This window comes from Brassica napus, chromosome C9, assembly GCF_020379485.1.
Source record: "Brassica napus cultivar Da-Ae chromosome C9, Da-Ae, whole genome shotgun sequence".
Taxonomy (NCBI): Eukaryota; Viridiplantae; Streptophyta; class Magnoliopsida; order Brassicales; family Brassicaceae; genus Brassica; species Brassica napus.
The window spans coordinates 37,619,760-37,646,342 of record NC_063452.1 but is presented as its reverse complement, the minus strand read 5'-3'; the positions used below and the strand labels follow the sequence as shown (position 1 = coordinate 37,646,342).

The 26,583-nt window shown below is 40.5% G+C and overlaps 3 protein-coding genes across 4 annotated transcripts; 2 read left to right on the top strand and 1 right to left on the bottom strand.

The window, feature by feature from the left end:
• The first annotated feature begins 1,019 nt into the window (after positions 1-1,019).
• On the top strand, positions 1,020-2,278 carry LOC106383225. Its single transcript, XM_013823351.1, has 2 exons — positions 1,020-1,934; positions 2,030-2,278. Exons 1-2 carry the CDS (start codon positions 1,020-1,022, stop codon positions 2,276-2,278), a joined length of 1,164 nt encoding a protein of 387 aa, XP_013678805.1.
• Positions 2,279-5,018: 2,740 nt separating this feature from the next.
• On the bottom strand, positions 5,019-15,543 carry LOC106383224. Of its 2 annotated transcripts, XM_048768617.1 has the most exons (10): positions 14,775-15,543; positions 14,406-14,474; positions 12,820-14,309; positions 12,191-12,628; positions 11,904-12,095; positions 11,314-11,667; positions 11,044-11,236; positions 6,573-10,880; positions 5,667-6,506; positions 5,019-5,540 (listed from the first exon to the last, which is right to left on the bottom strand). In XM_048768617.1, exons 4-8 carry the CDS (start codon positions 12,420-12,422, stop codon positions 10,868-10,870), a joined length of 984 nt encoding a protein of 327 aa, XP_048624574.1. In that variant the 5' UTR covers positions 12,423-12,628; positions 12,820-14,309; positions 14,406-14,474; positions 14,775-15,543; the 3' UTR covers positions 5,019-5,540; positions 5,667-6,506; positions 6,573-10,867. The 2 variants fall into 2 exon arrangements, with proteins under 2 accessions (XP_048624574.1, XP_048624573.1); XM_048768616.1 differs by lacking the exons at positions 11,044-11,236; positions 11,314-11,667; positions 11,904-12,095; ... (2 more) ...; positions 14,406-14,474; positions 14,775-15,543 and having other exon boundaries at positions 6,573-6,957.
• On the top strand, positions 15,330-17,916 carry LOC106383223. The gene is made up of 2 exons (XM_048767970.1): positions 15,330-15,776; positions 15,932-17,916. The coding sequence occupies exons 1-2, from the start codon at positions 15,330-15,332 to the stop codon at positions 17,864-17,866; spliced, it is 2,382 nt and encodes a 793-aa protein (XP_048623927.1). The 3' UTR covers positions 17,867-17,916.
• The last annotated feature ends 8,667 nt before the right edge of the window (positions 17,917-26,583 follow it).

The window sequence follows — 26,583 nt, the reverse complement described above, 5'->3', positions numbered from 1 at the left end:
ACAGCTTAGGTTGCCTTTTGTCTAACCAGCCCAAAGGATGAAAGATTGCTTTCGTCACGTGTATTAATTATTTTCTAGAATTAAGGTTCAAAGTAATTTAGAAATCTACATAATATTTATAAATCTAAGTAAAATATGCAGATTTATAAATACTGCATGGATTTAAAAATCTGCATATTTTACTTAGATTTATAAATATTATGTTATTTTTTAAATCCATGTAATATTTAGAAATCCAAGTAAAATATGTAGATTTTTAATTTTTTTGGATTAGTATTTACAAATCCGGAGGTTTTTCCTCGGATTTGAGTCTCTGTATTTTAACAAAAAAATCCAAAAAAATCCATTCCAATCCATTATAAAATCATATTTATTAATAAATCTGTACGATTGAATAACACTTGATTTGATATAAAATTTATGAATCATTAAACCAATAACACATGGTTTTAATACAGATTTGAAAATCATAAAACCAATAACATTAGATTTAGTTCGGATTTTCAAATTCATTAAAATACAACAACCAATAACCTCCACTTAATGACTCGGCTGAATCTATAGTATTATTATGTTTTTTTCAAAAAAAAATTTAAAAGGCTTCTATAAATCTGTAGTATTATTGACATACTTATTAAAAAGGGTTTTTGTACTAGATATACATAGAAGAATCCTTATTTAGGTAACTGGTCATGGAACTGTTCAGTTTCTATAAATACCGAAAGTACCCTTATTTTGTGAGAAATTCGAGAATATATGGCCAATCAGACATCCGGTAGAAAGCGGTAGAACACGCTTTGTAGTAATGATGGAATCTTATTGGAACTGAAAGAAAATGTACTTTCGTCTGCATGCAAAAAACCAACCCTTATCAGAAAACTGTAGCCTTTAATATATTGTCGTTTCCTGAGTTTTCTAGGACGTTCACTTTCTCTCATCACTCTCCCACAAAGTTTCTAAACCTAATCGAGATCACTTTCTCTCATAACTCTCCCACAAAGTTTCTAAACCTAATCGAGATGAAGTTTTCACGGCTCGTTGAATTTCCTGAAGACGTCGACGATGAAGTTACCGGTCCGTTACCGGAAATGATGTTCGCCGAGGGTGAGGAACCCGTCGGTGTTAGGGTTCTTACTTACCAGTCTTCGCGTGCGATAAACACAATCCTCAAAGCACTTGACAATGACGAGATCCAGCATCTGCGGAAAACATCTTTCAGAAAGTTGGTAGAAATCGCAGAGAAACCCGGGTTTTCTGGTAGATTTGCTAGATATCTTCTCTCAAGGCAACTAAAAGTGGAGAAAAAGCACGAAGCTTGGTTTCGATTTGCCGGCAAACCAATTATATTTTCGCTTCGAGAGTTTGCCATTGTTACGGGTCTTCCTTGTGGTGAATTCCCAAAGAAATCAAAGTCAAAGAAGAAGAAAAACATCAATGAGAAACCCTACTGGCCAGAGATATTTGGAAGAGTAGAAGAAATGAGAGTTTCTAGGGCGGTTAAGATGCTTAGGAAAAAAACCGTTACCGACAAAGATATCCGGATGAAACTCGCTTGCCTTGCAATTGTGTCTTCCGTTTTGCTCTCTACTAATCTCCGCATGAAGATGTTGAAGGAATACGCTGAGATGCTAGTGGATATGGAAGAGTTCTTTGCCTTCCTTTGGGGGAGTCAAGCTTTTGATATATTGATGACAAGTATCAAAAAGAGAGATGAGATATCTCTATCGCAAAATACAATTGCCTTGAAAGGGTTTGCGCTGGCGCTCCAACTAGTTATCGTTGAAGCAGTTCCTGCTCTCACGAAAGTCGTCCAAGAAGCTTGTTCCTCGTCAGAGTCATACAGCGATGATGACGACGCAGATCGTCATGCCACTAAGACTAAGAAGAAGACATTGAGTCCTGGCCATGCTCAGGAAGTTGATAGGAAAGCTGAGGTTGGGAACTTTCTGTTTCTGTCCTTAACCATTAATTGAAGTAACCGTAGCAGATTAATTATAACTTCTTTTTTATTTGGTGAATGGTATCTTAGGCAATGATGACGAGCATCATTCCACCAGATCCTGCAAGGCCAGTGAACGAGTCTTTGGTTAAGTGGTCGGACGATGTTGTAGATGCCAAAGTTGAGAATTTGGTGCGCATTATTTCGAGGAATCAAGTTATTCGTAAGGAAATGATTCGAGGTGGGGTGAGTAAAGTGGATGTAGACAGGATGCGTGAGAATGTTAAAGAAGGAGGAAAAAACAACAACAAAGAGAGAAGCAGAAGGACGTACCTGTAGACCAAACTGACAAAGCGAAAATGAAATCTCTTATTAATTCCGTCCTCAGACCTGAGATTGATCGGATCGATGGGACTATTGCTGCTGCTGTTGCATCCGTAAAGGAGGTATCTACGAGTGGTCTCGCTTATCAGTCTTCTGTTATTGCTACTGTTGATGCAATGCTCCGGAATTTCAAAACGGAAATCCTATCTTGCTTCCCAAAAGGTTTTCCTCAGCCACCAGTCGAAGCTGTACACCCCACACCAGTCGCTGATGGAGGTGCGATTGCAGAAGTCCCTACAAATAGGAGTCCACCAGCAGCTGATGGAGTGGCAACGAGAGATGTCCCTCAATACTCCACCCCTGCTATGCGCGGTTCCAACGAGGAGATAGTTGATGATGTCATGGGAAATCTTAGTCATTTCTCAACTCCCCCCAGGTTCAGGAAAACGGTGCCAAGTAAGTGCCACTGATGGTATAGTTGTATATTGAAATAGTATCTACATCAGTATGGATTCGAAGCATCGTCTTTTACAGATTATTCAAGAATTTAAGAGTGTCTGGTTTTTATTGGTAGTTTTATTGCACCCAGAATATAAACCGCTTGTATAACATCATTGGTTCAATGTTAGGGGTCTGAGGCTCAGTCTCGTAGGCACAGATCCCAAAAATCTATCGGCCGCCAAGCAGCAGAAAACATGCATGTAAATGTATCCCCCCGTCTGCAGTCACAGAAGCCAACCTCTGCGAAACGGCTTTCTCTGCTTGTTTCAGATGTAAAGTTCTTATCTCATATTGTTAATAATCTACATTTACCATTTTTCTACTGCATCAGTAGAATGAAATTTTTTAGCTTCATCTACCTTTTCGCATTAATCCAGTTACTAATTTTTTAAACTGGGTATGTTTATTCATTGCAGGGAACTGTCTCTTGATCTGCGTTGGAGCCTCGAAAGAGTGGTTCGGTTGATTGCCTAGCGGGTGATCAGGCTCATAAGGAATCTCTTTCCGCGCAAAACCAGACCCACGAAAGCAGAAGGGAAAATGTAAAATTCTCAATCTTACCATTTCGGTCTTCAGTATGTTTGATATATTTAAGCTATTGAAAGATGGTAAATGTGACTAGGCGGTCCACATTCCTATCGAACCTGAGATCCCTTCTTTCTCACTTTGCCTAACTCAGGAACTTCGCACGGTACAGCCAGCATATATAGTGGTATTAGGAGAAAATAACAAGTATAAGAAACCTGAAGACGACATTGAACCAGAGGCGAGTGATACTGAAGATAGTCTTATCTGCCGTAAAAGCAAGCGCCTGAGGCACGTTCCTCCCCAACTTATCATTGACTACCAGTGTGGGCCCGTCATCCTCAATCGGGCTCGTGAAGAGCAACTTTATGGGAGCAGTGACTACGATTCTTCGGAGATTTGTGAGAAGTATACGCGGCTGAAGATGCTACTGAAGAAAGAATGGTATTAACTCAATTTCTGCCTTTATTTTCTTGAATTATATAGTTCACCTATGGTTCCAGACATAGACTATTCTAGCGTTTGTGGTTTCTGCTCACTCAGTATTCTTTTCAGTGTAATCAATGTTGGGAGCCTGTCTGTAACCGGCAAGGACTTGATTGATATAGGAGAAAGAAACGGATTCCTTCCGGGCAGAGTACGTAAACAGTTGTCCACTACATTATTGGTTTTTTTTGTGTCATTCTCATCTTCGGTTACCTTTTGGAAATACAGGTCGTCGATATACTTACAAGGCTTGTTGCTTCTAACTTCATGAATCAAGCGTTGGGTCGAGGCGATACCACAACTGTCTTTCTCGATAGTCGTCTGCAGTGTTTGCTATCAAGGAATTATCCTAGGATTAAAAAATCAAAGTCCAAGGAAGCGTATGTTTTCAGTAAGGCGATGGTCGATTTGGTTTCAAAGAGTTACAGCAAAAACACTCATGTCGCCAGGTTCTACATTCCGTTCAACGTCGATCGCAAACACTGGGTTGGCCTTTTCGTCAATATCCAGTCATCCAAGATATTTGTTTTGGACTGCAACACTGGTGTTATTATGGACGAAGCTTTGGTGAAGGAGCTTCTTCCAATCTCTAATATGTTTCCTTATCTATTGAAACATATAGGGAACGTGGAGCAGCCTAATGGGAACGAAATGGTGGTGGAAAGAATGAAAGGGCTCTCGTAAAACACCAATCCCGCAGATTCGGCGTCGACCGCGTGTCTGTTGATTCAAACACATGCGTTGTTTGGTTTCGATGTCTGTAGGTCTCTCACTCCAACTGTCATTCCAGTGGAAATACAGAAGGCAGCGATAATGCTGTACGAGTTTCATAAGAAGTTGTAGGACGTTTGTTACTCTGTTGATTCAACTTCATCGCAGAAAGGATAACTGGTTCTATCCCAATCATCCCGGTTTATTTAACTGTGTTTTCTATCAAACATTTTATTGTCGTACGTTGAAGTGCAACCCTGTTGGATTTTATGTTGTGTGAGTGTGAAGTTTAAGTTGAGAAACACTGTATGGATGTTATGAATTTTAATCGTATGTTTCATTTCTTCATCAAAAATGGTATGAACGGTTTATCATTGTTGTCTTCTCGCCGATGGTCTGATGTATGTATTATTCGTGACGGAGGCATAACATGCTACACCTTTGGTTTTCCATCATCTTACAATTACTCAGGTCATTTAGTCGTGAAAAAACTAATGTTCTATCGTGTAGGTGTCGTTGGGTTAATGTGTTCAAGATTAAAGAGTCGTGTGCTTATATGAGTCCTTCAGTCAGTACTTTTGAGGCAATAATTTTGTAACCATGGTGATTCAATTTACACTTGGTTTTGCTGAACATTATTTTCAAAACGTGACAATATCCAATTAATATCCGTTTTACTTCAGCGCTTTAAAAACATGGAAGTGAAGGTATACAATACATGCAACTTAATATAGTTTCATATCACACATTCGTCTTCATACAAAACAACCATTAGACCATTGGAGCGAGTATAATACATCAAAACACTAAACAGCTCCCGTGCTTTACCGTACATTCCAAGTTTACCACAATATTATACAGTACCAAAAGGGTTTAAAACAAAATACAACAAGCTTTCACGTTGTAATTAAACATATTGGTGTGCAGCTTGTTCAAGCCGCAGCAGACCCTCCAGCACTTCCATCATCATCTGCTCTTCGCTGTCCGTCTTGTAGTTGGAACTTAACCTCAAAGTCCCCATGAGTTGCAGCTACGGCCCGGTTGGAGGATTCACCTTGCAGTCAATAAATGAATAACTCGATGTTAGTATAAATGCTTAGACAGTGGTACATATTGTCGTGTGTTAGTATGTTATTTATTCTACAACATTATTATGAAATTTGAAACATTGGAGTTAAACCTTTGTCAACAGATATGGGAGCTCCTGCACCTGTTAGTTTGGAAGTGTTGAGGTTACCTCCATTTTCATTAACCTCCTTCACCTTGGTCGAGGAAGCGGTCGAGGAAACTTCTATAGGAACCTCGTACCCATGCATAAGTGGACCGCTAGGGGAAGCTTGAAGATGTGGATGAATAGGGTTCCCGATGTTGAGGTCATTTGGGCCGTATCCAACGTACTCAGATCCGGGAACTCCATAAATTCTCTGCAACTCGACTGCATACCTGGATGACATTAAGTTGTCCCAATACCTTCTTGTAACGTCCATGGTTCCCCATTGTGGTGTATAATAATGTGGGTCATACATAGTGGGAGGAAGAGAGGCCCTCACGTATCCAGCTGTGTTGACGGAATGAAACCTTACAGATCGATTTAAGTCTACAGTTATGTATGGCAATTTATTGACTATATGATACGTAATTTTAAAACAAAACAAATAAAGTAAGTGTTTATGATTTTCCGGGGAGTGGAGTAACATAATTAAGTAGCAGAAAATGTGGAAGAAAAACAAACCAAGTTGAGTTGGATTATTAAAAGGAACATGACCCGTTTCAGCTGCTGCGTTGATCTCGGTATTGACAACACCACCTCCCGCCTCAACGTGTGTCTCCACGTCTGCATTCTCAACATTAGGTACAATGTGGTCGTCTGTTTCCACCATGTTTGCTAAATTGAGGTTGAGACTGGTTTTTGCTTTTTCAATCTCCAGAGAGAAACGATACAGTAAGACCATTTTTTGCTCATCAAAGAGTTCATTTAGTACATGGTCACTGCACACGATCTCGTTTCCCCTTATCATATCTACAAAAGAACCCTAGTTACTGTTTATATTAAAGTTACACCAGATTCATGTGTTTACGAATATACCTAAAACGATGGCCATGTGTTGCTCCTCTGGAACACCGTCTCCTAGGAAAGTGATAGATCTGATGGTGAAAGGTGCCCTGCACCTAAACTGGTAGGTCGCAACATCCTCAGCACCACATATGACGCAAAGTTTGGGTTCAACATTCCATTCATGTACGCTCATCATCATATCGATGTCTGCGTTGGTGTTGATGTTATGTGGTGGCCATGTTTCCCCATCCGGCTCTAGCATCCATTGGGGGAGCTGAAAGGTGACAACCATCGGCGTCTCTCTACGAAGAGTCAAAACACTCTTCACATGGTCCTTAAGTGCGTTAACTTGTTCAGTTTTCCCGATGAGTATATCACGGCCTCCGATGGTTGGATCTTCTTCGAACCTCCACATTCCTTACTGTGATTTCAACCACTGTCCCTCAAATACACGAACAAGACGGGCCATCTGTAGATATTGCAAAAGAAGATTACTGGGAGAAGATAAAAAAACAATTATATATAATTTCATTTTTGCTGACCAATGGAACACATGATTTTATGTCTCCTAGATCTATGGATTTCGCCAACGTAGTGGTCCCATTAGTAAATAAGAAATAGAAACGATTATGCTGTTGAAGTTAAAAGAATCACCTTTATGAATCTTGAACAGTCTCCGACTCCCACTCAACTGAAGTTCTTTTCAGTTTCTTCAGATGCTATCCGGTGTTGTCGCTTTTTTTTGTGTTGTAGAAGTTGATAGGGGAAGCACCTATATAAAGCAAAATACAGGCTTCAAAAACCAGTATCACCTACAGATGGAGGTTAAAAGAGAGAATCTACTGCATATCTTCCTATTTAATGCTGCAGCGTACCTAGGGCTAGGTTACCATCATTACCTATTTTCCTGACATGACAAAACAACTCTTGAATATTTAATTATAAATGTCATTGTCCTCAAATTCTATCCTCATAAAGTCTTGTATAGTAAGATAACTTCAGCAAATATCTTCAATAGTCACTTTACAATTGACGTGGTCCATTATCCTACGTTGTTATCATTGTAGGCCCATTATCGGTGAGGTTGAGTTTCAAAAAGGTACCACATCGCAGCGTTTTAACTTCACCAGAAACCTAGTTTTCGAGTTCGGTGCTTTTCAATTCTCAGGTTTCACTTGGCGTTGCATTTAGGGATCTCCTGTTGCAGCGAAATTATCCTACCATTCACCAAACACTAGAATTCGATCAGGTAGTACGTCCCTATTTCAAATTATATTTTCGTTTCCTCATCTGACAGGACTTTGTTGTTCTTTTGTATATCTGATCTCGGAAGTTTAATTCCCACCGGAATGGCCATGGAATTAGGTCCTGGGATTCCTAGGCGGTGTCAGTGTGGAGCAATGACAATTGCGTTAACATAAAAAACTAGGGAAAATCCAGGCCGAAAATTTTATAGATGTGGAGTTGTTTTTTGGTGAAAACCATGTTTTCAAGTGGGCTGATGATGCGATTATTGAGGAGATAGAGGTTATTACTGGGAAGCTAGCAGCGATGGAGGAGGTGATGATTGGAATGAAGGAAGAGATTACAGATCTGAAGAAAGATATGTTATAGATTGTTGCTCTGCTCGACAAATTAACTTCCAAGATACAAATGTGATGTGCTGTGTTTAGTCCATTGTCGGCAATGTCATCAGCAAGTTCGTGTTTAGTATTTTCGTTTATCCCCCGAAGTAGAAGCTGGTTCTGGGGGTTTCTGGGTGTTTCCGTGTGTTCCTTTTCTAGTAGGTGTTATTTTGTGATGACTTTTTTTCTTATGAGTTCTGTCAATGTTGTCGCAGCCCCTAAGTGGTGACTTCTCCTATCGTAGGTCTTAGTTCATATTATGTGTTTAATGTGTATTTATAAGGAAATCCGGTAACTGTTGCGGTTTACTCTTATTTTAAGTGGGTTTAGCATTGGTTTTGTGTTTATTAATTTCGTAATTCTAACCCAATACAATTGGGTTTGGGTTTATTGAATATAGAGTATGGTTTTGAATCTTTCTTCCCCAATAAGTCTGGTGCTAATATCCAGTTAATTATAACGATAATATTGGAACTGGTACTCGTCATATTTCAGACAACTGCAGCTTATATTATCTCATTTAATACAAGAGGAAAGATGTTATTATTTATTTTACAAACTCGGGAATTTTAGATACTTCGTCCACTAACCGCAAACTGGTCTTTTGTTTACATTAATCTGCGACATTAAGGATATCCAGTTTAATCGCTCCAAATCGTACTTACACCTTCATCATCCGAGCCTCCACCTTCCCCAATATTTGATTATGTCACCTTTATATTGCCACTTTGCAAGTGGCTCTGTTATGACCCGCACACTTGCATCGACTGCACACTGTCCTCTTTTTCGGTCCTCTCATCTGCAATTCCAAATTACATTAATATTATAAATATATACATACATCTACCAATGCAGACGTTTATCTGAAATTCTCCCCTCGATAAAATCCGGCTTTTCCTTGGTCTTCCTGGTGGCCTCCGACTAGATGGTGGATTTATTTCGACGCCAGAAACAGAACTCTCACTTGATGGAATCTCTATGCTTTCGTATTCAACGACAAGATTAATTTTCTTTGAGTATGCTGCCCTGTATGTGCTTCTACTGTAACAGTCATCAACTAACGAGTCAATTCTGATTTGGGCCCTTGTCGAAGCAGCAATTGCATATCATGAGTGCTTGAAACTCATAGCATGTACAGGTTTTGTGATAAAGATTCACATGAAAAGTGGCTCCCTCCTTGTTACGGACCTCATACTCGCCTTCTGCTATCATGGTTACCCAAAGGGATAGCTGTGAGGATCTCTTCAACACGAGGCGTTAGAATTTTACCTTCTCCCCTTTCAAGGTGTCTTCTTTTGGCAAACCACGTCATAAGCTTGGCCCTGATGTATTCGATGAGCGAGAGGATAGGATATTCTCTTTCATCTCGTAATACTGAATTCCAAGTCTCTGCCACATTACTTGTCATAATGTTGTAACGGTTACCCTAGAAATGTGACCGTGCCCAATGTTCTAATCCTATCCCAAGGAGGTAATCTGCACATGATTCATTAACTCTTTTAATTTCGTTGAAAGTAATGTAAAAGTCTGATAACTTATACGCCCTAGCAGCTTTCCCAACGAGGTATCCCAAATGTTTTTCTTTGAAGTACGTCCTTATATTTTTTTTGAGATGTAAAATGCATGCGCAATGACGCCCCGCCGGATACACCTGTACGTAGTCATAATCATTAATTCCATATCCGGTTTTAAAATCATAATGCAGTTATCAAAACGTCACTTACTTCTTCAATTCAATATTCTTTAGTTATGTGTATTGTACATCTTCTCGATATTAACAGTAGATTATAGGAGCTACTGGTAAATAATATTCTAGGAGCTACTGGTATATAATAGTACATATAAATCCAAATATAACACCTTTGCAATTGCGATGTATATGGATGGATGTCTGTCAGAGAAAAATACAATGTCTTCATTGTTGGGTATGAATTGGGAAAGTTTTGTGAAAAACCATTCCCAAGCCTTGTCATTCTCACCATCGACAACCGCAACTGCCAAAGGGAACACTTGATAGTTTCCATCCTTCGCGGAAGCGGTCAACAAACACCCGGCATACTTGCCTCGCAAATGTGTGCCATCAACTATAACAATCTTCCTCATGAATCTATATCCTTCGATGCTAGCAGCCAAAGCCAGAAACATATACTTGAACCTATGACCTATACCGTCAGCATATTCGGTGTGGATCTGTGTAATACTTCCCTGATTAGCCATGACTAGCTTCTCCAAGTACGTGGGAAGCAAATTGTATGATGCTCCGCAAGATCCTTTTGCGTAGTCTAACGCAACCTCTCTCGACCTCCAGGCTTTCCAGTACGAAATGTGAACGTCGTGATCACCTTGCATGGCTTGACGAATATCATTTGGTCGTGGACCGCCCCCTCTTCCAGCAAATTTTTCCTCATCATTCCTCCAATGACAGTATGGGTAGCTTGAGATTGGTACCCCGTCCGGTCGTCAACGGTGCAAGAATGGTTTAGCTCCACCTTCCTAATTTCATATAACTGGGTGTTTTTAAGGATCACAGCGTAGACTCGCCACTTACAGGTCTCGCTAAAGCATCTCAGAACTATTCCACCCGGAGAGGACCAGCTGTTTCAGAATCGGTATATATTTCTAATAGCATACATAGCCATATGCAGCTTGAAATCTTCCAGGGAGTTGAAGATCATTCCCACGTAAATATCACTTTCTTTGTCAGCTCCAACCCCTACACAAGTATTGGTTACATTATCGTTTTTGTCATATATACAATTGGAGCAGAATAAGGCAATTGAACTCCTAATCTCGGCTTTTGAATTAGAATGAAAAAGTTGTTATATGATAAAAAAGACAATTTCAAATTTGCCCTCTTAGGGTTTTCCATAGCTGACCTTTTTTTTCCAATTATTTCGGAACATGAGTCATCTTCTCCTATGAATGATTGTCTTCTAGGGGTTTGTAAGTGGGTGATATGTGGGATATCTGAATCATCGGTTACGTTGACATATACGTCTGGTAGAAGTTCTGTCATTCCCCCTTTGGTTACACCATTCACTGTTTTGGACGGGGTCTTTGATGTTTGGCCTTCAGAATAAAATTTAAAAATTTAAATAAAGATCCATCATTCTCTCTCTCATAGGTATGTGGAGAAAAATTTGTACCTCTGTCACTGTTCTCGGTCATGGGAACATTGATTGGATTCCAACATGTGTTTCCTATTACGGTTACGTTAACATCGCCGGTTGATCCAGTAGAGGATGTATCGAGATCAAAAACATTGACGTTGAAACCTGGAGTGCTTGTGTCATCGTCATTAGTACGGGAAGTAAGATAATGTGGGATAGCTGCTGTGACATAGCATTCAGGATCAATACCATTATCCCAATTTTGTTGACCACTCACCACCTCTGCCCAATCATCATTTAAGTAATCGTGTTCTTCATCTACGTTAAGACGTATGATTGATTCTTCTGGGTAATCCGATGGGGATTGGTCCTCACCATTTGCTTCGTTTCCTGCGGTTAGATTTAATATTGACAAATTATTACCTTCCACGTATATCATGGTATCATATTAGTTCTCGGAATTTAAACATAAGCGGTTTTACAGTCAGAAATTAGTATTGACAGCCTAACTTTTATAATGATTAGGTAACCGGTCTGGACCAAAAATAACAGATACATCTTACGAAAATATTTAACCGGATATAGTCCGGCGAAAACCTAACTTGACGAGTACTGTAAGTAATTACGTTGATGAGTAGTGGGCCTTTCCTCTATCTCCTTCCTTGTACCACTTATTTCTGGGCTTGGTAAAAGATCAAAGTTTTTTCTTGCTTTTTCGATTTCAAAAGAAAATCGATACACAAGAATCAACTTTTCTTCACTGAATAACTGCTTTAGGACACTCCCAACACAGGTGAACTCGTCATCTTCTACCATTGCTACTCAACAGAAGCAAACAGAAGACGCAATTAGTATTATATGGATTACATACTGTTGTTATGATAATTTAAGTCCTGACCATGATTGCACTTACAATTAATCATTGAACAGTGCTCCTCCTCGCTAATACCGTCACCTAGATATGTAGTATCACCAATTGTGAATGGAGTCCGGCACAGAAACTGGTACTTGGCTATGTTGACTGCACCGTACGTGACACAGGTTACCACCTCATTCTTCCACTCTTTCACACTCATCATTATCTCTATGTCTTCAGAAGTCAATAAAGTTATTGGTGCGTGCGCAGATGGATCATCCTGGAACATGCATCCGGGTAGCTGATATGTCAGGACGAGAGGACATAATCTCCAATACGGAGCTGCTGACGGACTAGTTTAGTAAACTTTTCGATTCTTTCGTTGGTTCGTGCAACTATATAATGATAGACCTCTGAATCCTCTCGTTCGAATTTCCACCCGCCTTCTTCTGTTTTGTCCCATCGGCCACTTCGAATATTGACAAGTTGACCCATCTATTTTGAACAAAAATAATTAGTTAATCACTTTCTACGGAAACGTTTTGTGCTCATTCAATTCTTCATTAGGTAACTTGATATTAAATGCTTCGTAACGTATCAAAGCTTAATAGGTATTGACATAAAAAAGACCAATGTAATGAAGTACGAATGAATTTACAGACACAATACACTTCATTGTTTCCTACCTTGTATGATATTTGTGTCTGCAGTGGAGGCTTTGTTTGGTATATTCAGCTTCCTGATTTGTTTACGGAAGTGAGTGAAGTTATTGTGGACGCAATGGCGAGCATCAAGAACGCTATTTAAGGAAATTTTTGACAGTACAACCCTGTTGCTATCTATGTGTGTTGATTACAAGGTAATCGTGTAAACATCCCGTCCTTAACATTTCTATGGTTATTAGAGCGTATGTTTAGAAGAAGAGATATTTTGATGGCTTTTGATAGACATATATATCATTTTTTATTCTCAACAGTTCTCAAACTCACCCCCATCACTTATTTAATGTGACAAGTCGACATTTTGACAGCAACAGTACTCGACCTCACCAATATCACTTCTCTCCAAATATCATTCCAATCATTAGAAGACGTAATTGATTTCATTCCGATTTGGGTCAGCTGTAGGTACTCCATTTTATGTAAAATCAGAATGAAAATCAAATGTGCAGAATATTTTGTTACGTTTGAAATCTTGTCGTTGGTTATTTCATATATCATCAATTACTATGAAAATGGGATAACGTATTGCATATAAATTTACTGTTTCGAATTCCGGCAACAGTTGTGACATAGATGGACTAAAAGCCTTCTGCGAAGAGTTGTTTTGGATCACAATTTACAAACGATGCCACTTAATGGAAGTAGCCGGTAGCAGGTAAAATAGAGATGGATTCAGTTGATTGCAACAAAGATAATATGGACTTTCCATGCGGTTCTTTCTCCTGGTTTGCCAATTAATAAAAAAATGTCCACTTACCTAATTTTCATTCTTGTTTTGGTTATTCACCCAAATGAGCCTGTTAAAAAACTAATTATGAAATTTCCGAACCAATCAAAAAACAATCTAAAAACAAACCGAACCACCATCGGTTCCTACAAGGGGGCATAATACAATTACCTGACCGAAAACGATCTCGGTATCAGGAACCAAACCAAATACCCGAATATCCAAGCTTATGCTGGATCGAGTCATTTTGGGGAAAGAAAAGTCCCTACTTTACTGTCCAACACTTGCCAAAGTTGAAATAAGAGGCCCATATACAGAAAACACAAAACGAATTCAACAAACGCAATCCCTTGATACCTGTATTTATATATCAAGAACTTCGACAAGCAAGACATCCTGTAATTCACTCTTTCAAGACATCCTGTAATTCACTTCTGAGACGCATTATACGCTCTCACGCTTTATTCATACAATAGTAAAAGGTAAACACTACTCGGTATCTATGTAAAGATACTTTTTATATAAACGTATTTTCTTTTTGGAAATTTGTTACTTTCGTAAGTAGTGTTTTTATTTTATTTTACTGGTTCCCTGAGATGGGAGCATCACGGCCTCTCTTGAAATCATCCCAGCCTTTGACCCAAGGCTGTCCAGCTTCTGCACGCGTCTTTGGTGCTGCATGCTTGTTCAGATTCGTCATGACTTTCTTGTGCAACGCCAAGAATACCTTTATTCATTACAACCAAATGATTGATTTAAGTCATTGGCTACTTACTTATGCTTTCTAAGACATTGGAGGATATATCATGAGGGTTGAGCTTACCGGATTTGAGCTCACTATCTCCGGAGGTTGTTCCTGACCAGTTAACCATTTCCAAAGATCAGGGTTTTCCTGCACAGAGCCAAAACCACTATTATAAAAAAAAAAAGAAGTTATGTTCAAGAAAGTATTTGAGGCCACTATGAATCAAATCGTGTTTTCATCATCTGCTCTTAGAAAATCCATACTCTTGTGTATGTTCTCTAATGATATTAATACAGGGAAACCATTTAACAATTGACAAACATCATTTTGAGATTATCATGTAAGAAGTTACAAAAACTCTCTCAAAATAATTTGCAGTTACATATATACACAAGAGGATTATATACGGAATCTGAGATGTGAAATATCCAGATAATAAAGACATACCAAATCGAGGACATGAATTAGGGATTTAACGGTGTTCTCGTCCATGGAATTGACATTCTCTTCAACCCAGTTCCCCAAAACAAGATCAAGTTCCAGAAACCCTCGTTGCTTGCTGATAAGCTAGCAGTTCCCTTAGCATTTGCTCAGAGAAGGTCGAAGAGACAGAGAAGTGGCTGAAGTGAAGAAGAGAAGAGATGGAAGAAAGACTCTAAGTGAGAGAGAAGGTCTTAATAATTATGTTAAGTCGTTTGAGTTATGCGTTGTCGTTTTGGTATTTTCTTTAGGCTTACTTAAGTCGAGTTATGTGTGTGAGAAACATGATCAAAACAATTAATCAAATATCTATCTTCTCATCTTATCTTCTCTCTCTCCTCTCCCCTTTCTGTCACGAGATAAACCCTAATCTTCAGGGCTTTATCATTGGTATCAGAGCCGATCATACCGCCTAAGCAAGATTCCAACCCCGATAGGATCTCTGCGCTGGAGGGTAGCGTGGCTAGTATCCTGGACGAGCTGCGAGAAGCATCGAAGAAGACTGACCAGCGATTCATGGAAATGGAGAAGCGAGCGGAAGAACGTCACCTCCAGTCCATGGCGTCGAAGGAGAAACCATCGATCGAGGCTCCGGTAGTGTCTATCGACTCCGGAAACCCTAGATCTAAGAATGGGATCACCGACGAAGCTCCGCGGGTCACTGTAGAAGTGTCGAACAACCAGACTGATGGACCTCTCAAACGTGTAGACACGGGCCTGCTCGTGCTACCACCAACGGCGACCCCTCTCAGATCTGCCGAGATGAACACCCCGAGTTACAAAGGTGGATCTTCGGGTTACTATTCGCATCAGAAGAACGGATCTTCCCCTAAAAAGCTGGACTTACCGGAGTTTGAAAGAAAAAATCCCGACAACTGGATATTCAGAGTTGAGAAGTGCTTCAAGGTGAATCAAACGGAGGATGATGAGAAGCTGTCCTTAGCGATGGACTGCTTAGTGGGATGTGCTGTAACGTGGTTAAGAATGATACAGGATCGCGATGAGTTGTTAGATTGGAGGGATTTTAAAATGAAACTTAAGAGGAGATTCAAGACCACGAAAGGAGGAACTATTCTCAGTCAAATGCTTCGCTTGAGGCAGACGGGTACGATTTCTGAGTATAGGGAGCAGTTCGAGGAATCTCTTCTGAAGTACCTCACGTTCCTAATGACGTTCTGGAAGAGATCTTCCTACACGGGATGAAGAGAAGCTTGAGGGAGCAGGTAGTGAGGTTGAGACCAGCGGGAATGGACGAGATAGTGGACATGGCGACCATCATTGAAGAGCAGGAGAACGAGAGGCACTCCTATCAGTCGAGGCCGTTTCAAAGGACTAACTCAGCTCCGGCTTTAAACTCCCACCCGAGGGGTAGCAACTACAGCCCGGGAAAGCAAGGAGATCACACTCCCGCAAGGAAGTCTGCTGATTCTATTCGAGATAACAAGGCTACCGACCAAAGACGACCAATACAAAATCCATGTCGTTACTGCGGAGAGCGTTATTTCACGGGCCATCGTTGTAAGGCCTTCCAAAGGTATAAATGCCTGGAGGTGGAGGAAAGGTCAGAAGAAGCCGACGAATCAGAAGAGGACATAGCGGAGGAAACTGAAGCTCCCGCGAAACAGGAACTGCAAGTTCTGTCATTGCAGTCAATGGCAGGCCTCACCACCAAGAGGACCATGAGGATCAAAGGTCACATTAAGGGTGAAGAAGTGGTGGTCCTGATAGACTCTGGAGCCTCATGTAGTTTCATTGCGACCAGAGTGGTGGAGAAGCTAGGACTCCCTGTTGTAGCGACTACAGACTTCGGTGTGGCTATTGGAGATGGTAGAATCATGACAAGCAGTGGGAAGTGTGAAGGGCTTAAGCTGATCATACAAGGGATTGAGATACAGGGAGACTTCATGCTGTTTGACTTAGGTGCTACCGACATGGTGTTAGGCTACACATGGTTGGCTTCATTGGGAGAAACAAGAATCAACTGGGGTGTGCACGTGATGCGTTTCCAAATAGATGGAGAATGGGTGACTATCTCCGGCGATCCCGCGTTGCTGCGAGAGCAAGTCTCTCTAAGCTCTATGGAGAAGCTGTGTGACAGTGAAGACGTGGTATACTTACTGGAGTTACAAACCCCCTTCGAGAATCCGCAAGAGCCACCGCAAGGAGAAAGGCGCAGTGCTGAGTTAAAAGGATTACTAAAGAGATTCCGTGGGGTTTTTAACATGCCTACTGGCCTTCCTCCAAGACGGTCCAGGGAACACGCGATCACCTTACAAGAAGGAACTTCGCCCATCAACATACGGCCTTACCGATACTCTCATCTGCAGAAGAATGAGATCGAGAAATTGGTACAGGAGATGCTCCACGCGGGAATCATTAAGCCAAGTATCAGCCCGTTCTCCAGTCCATTCTTGCTAGTGAAGAAAAAAGATGGAGGGTTTCGTTTCTGCGTGGATTACCGAGCCGTTAACAAGAGCACCATACCGGACCGTTACCCAATTCCAGTAATTGAGGAGCTCTTGGATGAGTTGGCGGGAGCTGCAGTGTTCTCCAAGCTTGATCTGAAGTCGGGCTATCACCAGATAAGAGTCAGAGAGGAAGACGTGGGGAAGACGGCGTTTAAGACGCATGAAGGCCATTACGAATTCTTAGTAATGCCTTTCGGACTTACCAACGCACCGGCAACGTTTCAATCCGTTATGAATGATATATTCAAGCCCTACTTGCGTAAGTTCGTTCTTGTCTTCTTTGAAGACATCCTTGTTTACAGCAGGAACGAGAAAGAACACCAAGAGCATCTTCAGATAGTGTTGCAGTTGTTGGAGAAACACCGGTTCTATGCAAATGAGAAGAAATGTGCGTTTGCACAAAAGAGGATAGCATACTTGGGACATGTGATCACCAAGGAAGGAGTGTCAGCTGATCCCGAGAAGGTGGAAGCTATGAAACAGTGGCCACAACCTAAAAACGTAACGGCTCTGCGAGGATTCCTTGGGCTCACGGGGTATTACATGAAGTTTGTGCTCTCTTATGGGAAGATTGCGAGACCGATGACATAGTTGTTGAAGAAGGATGGGTTTTATTGGACAGTGGAAGCGACACAGGCGTTTGAACAGCTGAAAGGAGCAATGTGTAGCTTACCGGTCTTGAGATTGCCAGACTTCAGGAAAGCGTTTGTGGTAGAGACACATGCCTCAGGTAGCGGCATAGGGGCCGTGTTATCTCAAGAAGGCCGTCCTATTGCCTTCATCAGCAAATGGTTTTCCAGCAAGGGCAGAGTTAAGTCAGTTTACGAGCGGGAGCTACTGGCAATAGTGTTTGCAGTCACCAAGTGGAGACACTACTTAACGGGTCGACAGTTCACAATTAGAACTGATCAGAAGAGTTTAAGGCACTTGTTGGAGCAGAGGGCAGTCTCGGTGGAGCAGGAAAAGTGGGCTTCTAAGCTATTGGGGCTTAATTTCATCATTGAGTACCGTCCAGGGAAGGAGAACAGAGTGGCAGACGCCTTGTCTCGACGTATGGATAAGAAGGAGGAGTCTCAGGAATTGCGAGAGTTTCAGTTAACAGCTCCACTCTCTATTGACATGGATGAACTGGCCTTTCAAGTAGAGAAGGATGATACACTTCAGATGATAATAAGAGGCATTCAGCAGGGGAAAAGGACTATGCAGACTTCACCGTCGACAAGGGTATGTTGTTTAAGGAAGGGAGACTCGTAATTCCCGCTAAGTCTCGGTTCATTCCGACATTATTGAAGCAGTTTCACTCAAGTGCCATAAGAGGACATGAGGGGGTGTTAAAGACGTTCAAGAGAATGGCACGGGAAGTGTACTGGCAAGGAATGAAAGGAGACATTACTGAGTTTATCAAGTCTTGTGAGGAATGTCAGAAGAATAAATACTCAACGCTTTCTCCAGCAGGACTCTTATCTCCCTTGCCTATACCGACTCAGGTATGGTCTGATATCAGTCTCGACTTCGTTGAAGGGTTACCAGTTTCGAAGGGCTTTGATGTGATTTTAGTAGTGGTGGATCGGTTGTCAAAGTATGCACACTTCTTAGCTATCAAGCATCCTTTTTCGGCCAAGACAGTTGCGGAAGTGTTTGTGAAAGAAGTGATTAAGCTGCATGGGTTTCCAGAGACAATGGTGTCTGATCAAGATAAGGTTTTTCTGAGTCAATTTTGGTCAGCTCTGTTTGCAACGCAAGGCACCGTCCTTCACAAGAGCACCGCCTATCACCCGCAGTCAGACGGACAGACGGAGGTTGTTAACAGGTGTCTGGAAGCTTACCTGAGGTGTTTTGCAGGTCGCAAGCCAACGTCGTGGAGTCAATGGTTACCGTGGGCGGAGTACTGGTACAACACCTCATACCACTCTTCTTCCAACACCACTCCCTTTAAAGCCTTGTATGGCCGCGACCCACCAAAGTTGTTACGTTATGGAGATGTTCCTACTTCAAATGCGGAGGTCGAAGTGTTAGTTCAGAGTCGTGATGACTTGCTGCGGGAGCTACGTGAGAATCTAGCAGAAGCTCAAACCCGTATGCAAGCCTCAGCGAACAAGAAGCGTCGAGATGTGGAGTTCAGTGAAGGAAAATGGGTCTACCTGAAGCTACGGCCCTACAGACAGATCACTGTTGCCATGAGAAGAGCTGAGAAACTGGCTCCGAGGTTCTTTGGGCCGTATCAGATTGAGAAACGCGTCGGTAAGGTGGCGTATAAGCTCTTGCTCCCCGCAGGCAGTCTTATACATCCAGTCTTTCATGTGTCGCAGTTGAAGAAAGCAGTTGAACCGCGGACTAAGGTACAAGAACTTCCCTTGATCCTTTCTTCTTCCTTTGAGTGGAACACAATACCTGAGGAAGTGCTGGAAGTAAGGAAGTCAAAGAATGATCAGAGAGCTGAAGTGTTGGTTAAGTGGAAAGGACTTCCAGATTTTGAGAGCTCGTGGGAAGCAGCGCAGAGGTTTAAGGAACAGTTTCCGCAATTTCCGCTTGAGGACAAGCTGGCTCTTCTTCGGGGGGGGGGGGGGGTATTGATAAGCTAGCAGTTCCCTTAGCATTTGCTCAGAGAAGGTCGAGGTCGAAGAGACAGAGAAGTGGCTGAAGTGAAGAAGAGAAGAGATGGAAGAAAGACTCTAAGTGAGAGAGAGGGTCTTAATAATTATGTTAAGTCGTTTGAGTTATGAGTTGTCGTTTTGATATTTTCTTTAGGCTTACTTAGTCGAGTTATGTGTGTGAGAAACATGATCAAAACAATTAATCAAATATCTATCTTCTCATCTTATCTTCTCTCTCTCCTCTCCCCTTTCTGTCACGAGATAAACCCTAATCTTCAGGGCTTTATCACTTGCTCCTATACAACAATCTATATTCACACAATCACACGCATAACCAAAAAAAAACTCAATCACCTATACAACATTCATTTATTCCGAATCTAAAAAGATTAAGAATACCTGTTGATCGTAATCCTCTTCTTCTCTTCGTTCGAGAGATCTATATCAAAGTTCTGTGGAGTCAAGGTGTTCCCGCAGAAAAATCTCGGCGTAAAATCAACTCCATTTCTATAAAAGTTCGAACAAAGATAAATATTCGGAAAAATATTTTCTTTTGTTATTGGGTGCAAGAAGGATTAGAATACCCGTAAATAGGATGTGCACGGGTTGCAGCGGCTTGAATCATGGATCTCCGGTTAACCACCGCGGTGGAGCGGATGATCCTGTGGATGTTAATTAAAGCTTTTCGGCTGGCCATTTTGTTTCTCTTCTTTATTGTACAAGGTAATGTTAATTTTGTAACGAAGGGAATAACAAAAGTGGTACTTATAGATCAATAATGGGCCCTACACTTGCCGTGACCCTCTCTTGACCACATTGGAATGCAATTATTTCTTTAAAAAATGATGAAATGGCTTTTAGCCCAACGTTCTAAAGGGATGATTGGAAAAACGTTTGGAAGAAACAAAATCCAACAAAATCAACTCCATTTCTATAAAAGAGTTAAAAAGAAAAGATAGACGTGACACAAAATAATGAAAACTCTTTAATAGAAAAAGTTGGAAGATTCGAGAAAACAACTAATTTTGGCTTTTCGAGAAAAAAATATTTTTTGGAAACAAAAAAAATAGAAACCAGTGGCACAGAAATAGGGACTAAAACACAAAATTCCATCACGCCATTACAAAACAACGAAGTGCCCAGAATCGGATCATCAGTATCAAAGACAAGCGTGAGAAGTTGATAGAGAGTGATATCGAGGTGGAGAACGTGGTTGTTCAATAGTTTCCAGACCTTTTCTCTACCTCTTCGCCGACAGAGCTAGACGCCTCCTTCCGTTTCATTTCAAAAAAGACGTGTCATGCCGACAACATGTTACTTTTAGAGGAACCGTCGGAACATGAAATTAGAAGAGCTCTATTCGACATCAACCCGGATAAAGCACCCGGACCGGATGGCATGACTAGTAATTTGTTTCAAAAATTCTGACGTGAGATGCGTCATGACATTATTAGACTTGTGCGAGACTTCTTCACAACGGGCAGTTTTGACCCACTATTGAACCAGGCGAATATCTGCCTCGAAAAAGAAGAAACCTTGGGACATGACTGAGTTCAGACATATCAGTCTTTGTAATGTTAGCTACAAGATTATATCTAAGCTTTTATGCAAAAGACTTAAGAGGGTTATCCCACGCTTGATCTCCGAGATACAATCTGCCTTTGTGGCAAAACGATTGATTACTGATAACATTTTGATAGCACAAGAAAATTTTCACGCCCTACAGACGAACCAGAGATGTATGAAAGATTTTATGGCTATTAAAACAGATATGAGCAAAGCTTATGATAGTTTAGAGTGGAGTTTCATAGCAGCTTTGATGTTGAAGATGGGATTTGTTGAAAGACTGATTGACCTCATTATGTGTTGTATCACGTCGGTCACATATCAAATTTAAATCAATGGGCAACCAAGAGGGCGAATCTTACCAAGGAGAGGTTTGAGACAAGGAGACCCCATTTCCCCCATTTTGTTTATCTTGTGTACGGAGGCGTTGATCTCGCTCTTAAACGGAGCTGAAGCGGAGAAGAAGATTGTAGGTATCCGTGTTGCTAGGGCGAGCCCAAGGATCTCTCGCAGATGACAGTCTCTTCTTCTGTAAGGCGAAATTAAGCCAATGCAAGGAGATCATAGACATTCTAGACATATATGGCAAGGCATCAGGACAAAGACTAAATGCGTTTAAATCCTTGATGTTTTTTGGAAACCGAGTGGAGCATTCTCAAAAGCGAGATATAAATGATGTCCTAGGCTTTTCTTCTGAAGGAGGCATGGAGATGTACCTTGGATTACCTGAAAAAATCTGTGGCTTGAAGATGAAAGTGTTCTCCTTTGTACAATATCGGCTCAATGGGCGCGTCAACACTTGGTCATCAAGACTCCTCTCCAAAGGAGGAAAAGAAGTTCAAGTTAAATTTGTGGCTCAAGCAGTTCTGACATTTGTGATGTCGTATTACTTGCTTCCACAAAGCATTACCGATAAACTAAGAAGCATAAATTCTAATTTTTGGTTGAGCTCAAAACAGAACAGCAGAGGTTTACATTGGATAGCATGGGACAAGATATGTACCTCCAAGGATTCAGGGGGACTAGATTTTAGGTTTTTGAGATCTACATGACTTCAATATGGCGCTTCTTGCAAAACAATTTTAGAGACTAATTCATTACCTGAAATCCTTATTAGCACGTGTTTTAAAAGGAAGGTACTACAATCACACCTCTCCCTTAGAAGATCGACGAACATGCTCACCATCATATGGATGACGTAGTATCATGGCAGCAAAACCGGTACTCATTTTGGGTTTACGGAAAACGATTGATACGGGTCGAGATACAAGAGTTTGGAGTGAGTCTTGGGTTCCAGACTCAGTGGCTCGGCCATCTAGACCTGCCGACCACATTATTTACAGGCTACCCCAACTTCTTGTTCAGTCCTTTATTAGGAATGATATCAAGGAGTGGGATATACAGCTTTTACGAGAATTATTTCACCCAGATGATATCCCGTTGATACTTGAGCTAAAACCTTCTCGCTCTCTTGCTTCGGATTGATATGTATGGAACCACACAAAATCAGGAGTATATTCAGTTAAAACCGGTTATGACTTACTCCGATCAACCAAGCTGAGTCTTACACATGAAGAGATTCTAGAACTGAGTATCACGAGTCTTCAAAGCCATGTGTGGAAGTTAAAGGCCCTGAGTAAGATGGAACATTTCTTGTGGCAGGCTATCTTGGGCTGTGTGGCGATGACAGAGAGGCACAATTATAGACACATGGTCACCGATAGGAGTTTTCCTAGATGTGTTGGCCCAGTGGAGTCGATTAATCATCTTCTTTTTGAATTCCCCCCAGCCCTGCAGGTTTGGGCTTTATTGGACTATACGTCCCTTCCGGGTTAATTTCTGAGTATATCTATATACCATAACATGAACTTTCTATTTTGGAAGAGAAAAGAGGTGGCTCCACTGAGACCACAATTCAATATCTTCCCATGGATCTATTGGTACATTTGGAAGGCGAGGAACGACAAACTCTTTAATGGAAAAGTCGTATTCCCGATTGACACTCTCCAACACGCGTCTATTGAGGCAGAATGTTGAAGGAAGGCTAACGAAAAGGAGGAAGTAAATGAGGATCATGATGACCCTCCTACTACAGAGGTTGAGACAGTGCCCCCTTGGATACCTCAAATCTCTATATGTCAAATTGATGCGTCATGAATCGATAATGGCAGTTTTAGTGGCTTAGATGGAGTCTTAAGGATCAAATTGGTTCTGAATATTTCGGACTACGGGTGTGCAGCAGGAGCCTCTCAGCTTTGCATGCTGAGATGGAAGGTTTACTTTGGGCAAACTCATGTATGAGAGACATGAGGATAACCTCGATACGGTTTGAGACGGACTTTTCAGACCTAGTGGACATGACTACAAACCCGGTGGATTGGCCAACATCCGCGACAAAGATCGAAGTGTTCCAGAGATTACAAGAGGATTTCGAGGATGTGAGCCTGTCTCATATTCCTTGAAGTAAGAATAGTCGGGCAGACGCGTTAGCAAAAGAAGCAAGGATCAGAGAATTTATTTATTTTTTTCATATAGATCAGACCCGGTCAGACGGAGATGATCCTTAGAAAATCAGCTCGTCTGACCACCGCTTGAGCTAGCGTAGATAGACAACTGATAAAAAAAAAGATTGGGAAAACGTTCAAAGAGACGTTAGGACGAAACTGCTAAGGGTCCAACGCCCATCACAATAGTTTTAATTATCTGTCACACGTGTGCTAAAATACTTGAACCGCTTTTAACATAGCTGCGTTATCACGCTGGAAAAAGAAGAGTTTGGTATCCAAATATCACCAAAAATCAAGAAAAATATAATATTTTCAAATTTTATATTTTCTGTATTGATTTCTTTTGTTTCAGTCAAAACCCACAAAAATATTAAAATACTCTTCGAATATTTTTAAATCTAAAATATTAAGATATTCTTCGAATATTCTTATATTTAGATTTAAATTAACTTTAAAAAATGAAACTAACTGAATTTTGTAAGTTTTGTTAACAAACCCGTTATTTTATCCCTAATATCTATATTAAAATCATTAATAATGAATAAAAAAACTCTATAATACTAACAGTTTTGCACCCGAACATGAGAGTCATCGACTTTATTAATCATGAATCAAAGGAATGGAATGTTGGATTACTGGAGGATTATGTTAGCCCTGCTGATATACCTTTCATAAGGAGTTTGACCATAAGCTCAACTCATCGGCGTGATACATTCAGTTGGAACTACACTAGGAATTATTAGTATACTGTTAAATCTGGATATTGGGTAGCTCGAAACTGACTGAGGAAGAAAAGGAGGTGCTGGAGCCAAGTATCACTAAGCTTCAAGCCTTTGTTTGGACGATAAAAGCGCCTCAAAAGATATGTCATCTTATATGGCAATTGATCACATGTCATGTGGCAGTAACGATGAATTTAATACGGCGTAATATGAGGTGCGATAGCTATTGCTCACGATGTGGAGAACCAGAAGAATCTGTCACTCATGCCATATTCGAATGCCCGCCAGCTTTACAAGCTTGGTCCCTATCAACGACTCCAACAAGTCCAGATATCTTTACGCTACCGAGTATTTATGATAATATGGATTATTTTTTCTGGAGAAAGAACAATATTCTCGAGCCAGAATTAGACAGAGATCCTTATCCCTGGATAATCTGGAATATTTGGAAGGCCCGAAATGACAAACTCTTTATAGGGATAGACATGGATCCATTGGAGTTAGTTCGCTATGCAGAGAGTGAATGTCAAGCTTGGTTTAATGAAAATGAGATGGTGCCACCAATTCTACAAGATCACAGTATTGAAGAACCCTAAGTCTTATGCTTGGGTAATATCTGCATGTTAGATGGGTCATGGACATCCACATCACAACTCATCGGGTGTGGATGGGTTTGGATGGACAGCTTTGGGAAGGTTCAACTTATGAGGACACAAATTTACATTCGACGCGAGTCTGCCTTACATTCAGAAGTAGAATCACTGCGATGGGCGATGGATATGCTTCAACATTTGACATGCCAGAGCTTTGGAACAAATTGTAAGAAACTGATCGCCATGATTAAGGAGCCTCATGGTTGGTCAAGCTTTACAACAAAATTGGAAAGGATAGAGACTCTGTAGATATACTTCCTGGACTTTAAGTTCATTCATATTTCACGAGCGCAAAATAAGATTTCTGACTCTTTAGCTTGGACTGTGAGGTCTTTCCATAAAGAGCTTTATTTTATTGGTTGTTCTATTCCGGTCTGGTTACCCAGACCACCTCAAGTTTGAATAATATAATAGCCGTTGGTTGTCAAAAAAAAAAAAATCAATCGCACATACATTCAGTCATATACAAAACTAATGTTACTTTTAAATACTTTTATGCAGAGACATCATGGCTGATCAAACAAGAACTTCTTTGCAAACACCAACTGTTGAGCTGATTCTCCTCTTTCACTTTTTTTTCTTTAATTTTTATCGTTCATACATATTATTGTTTTTACAAAACGTAGTTTTTCTTCCTCATTGTTTGATTTTCATCTCAAGTATTCCATATTTTATTGTATTATTAGCATGATTATTTTTATGGCCACTTTGGATTTTTTTAGGTGATTCTCTTATTTGACTTTTCTCTTTAACGGTTGACAAATAAAAAAAGAAAAATATGCCAAAACGGAAAAGGAAAACAAATACATTGTCTTTTTGCCATAAATCTTTTTTTGTCGGATTTGGACTTAGATACCCCTGGCCAACTTCAAAAATTCATATCAATTATTTTAAGAGTGAGAAAAATATGAAAAATTATTCAAAATGTACATAAACATGAAACAATCATATGAAAAATAATTTGGTTAACGAAATATTAGTGAAACACAATTTCATTTTTGATCTACGGATAGCAGAAAACAAAATCTACTAACTACAGATATATAGATCGTAGTTTCGGTTAACTACATTAGATATTTGGTGCTTACATATTTTAAAATCTACGATTTGGTAATTTGTCTACTACTGCAGAAAGAAAAGGTTACAGTTTTGCTTACGATCTAAACCACGAAAGATTTCATGAACTAGTTTTTCCTATATATCTACTGGCTGGGAATCACATAATCTGGCAGTTACTAATAATCGACCATGGTAATATTTCGTTAT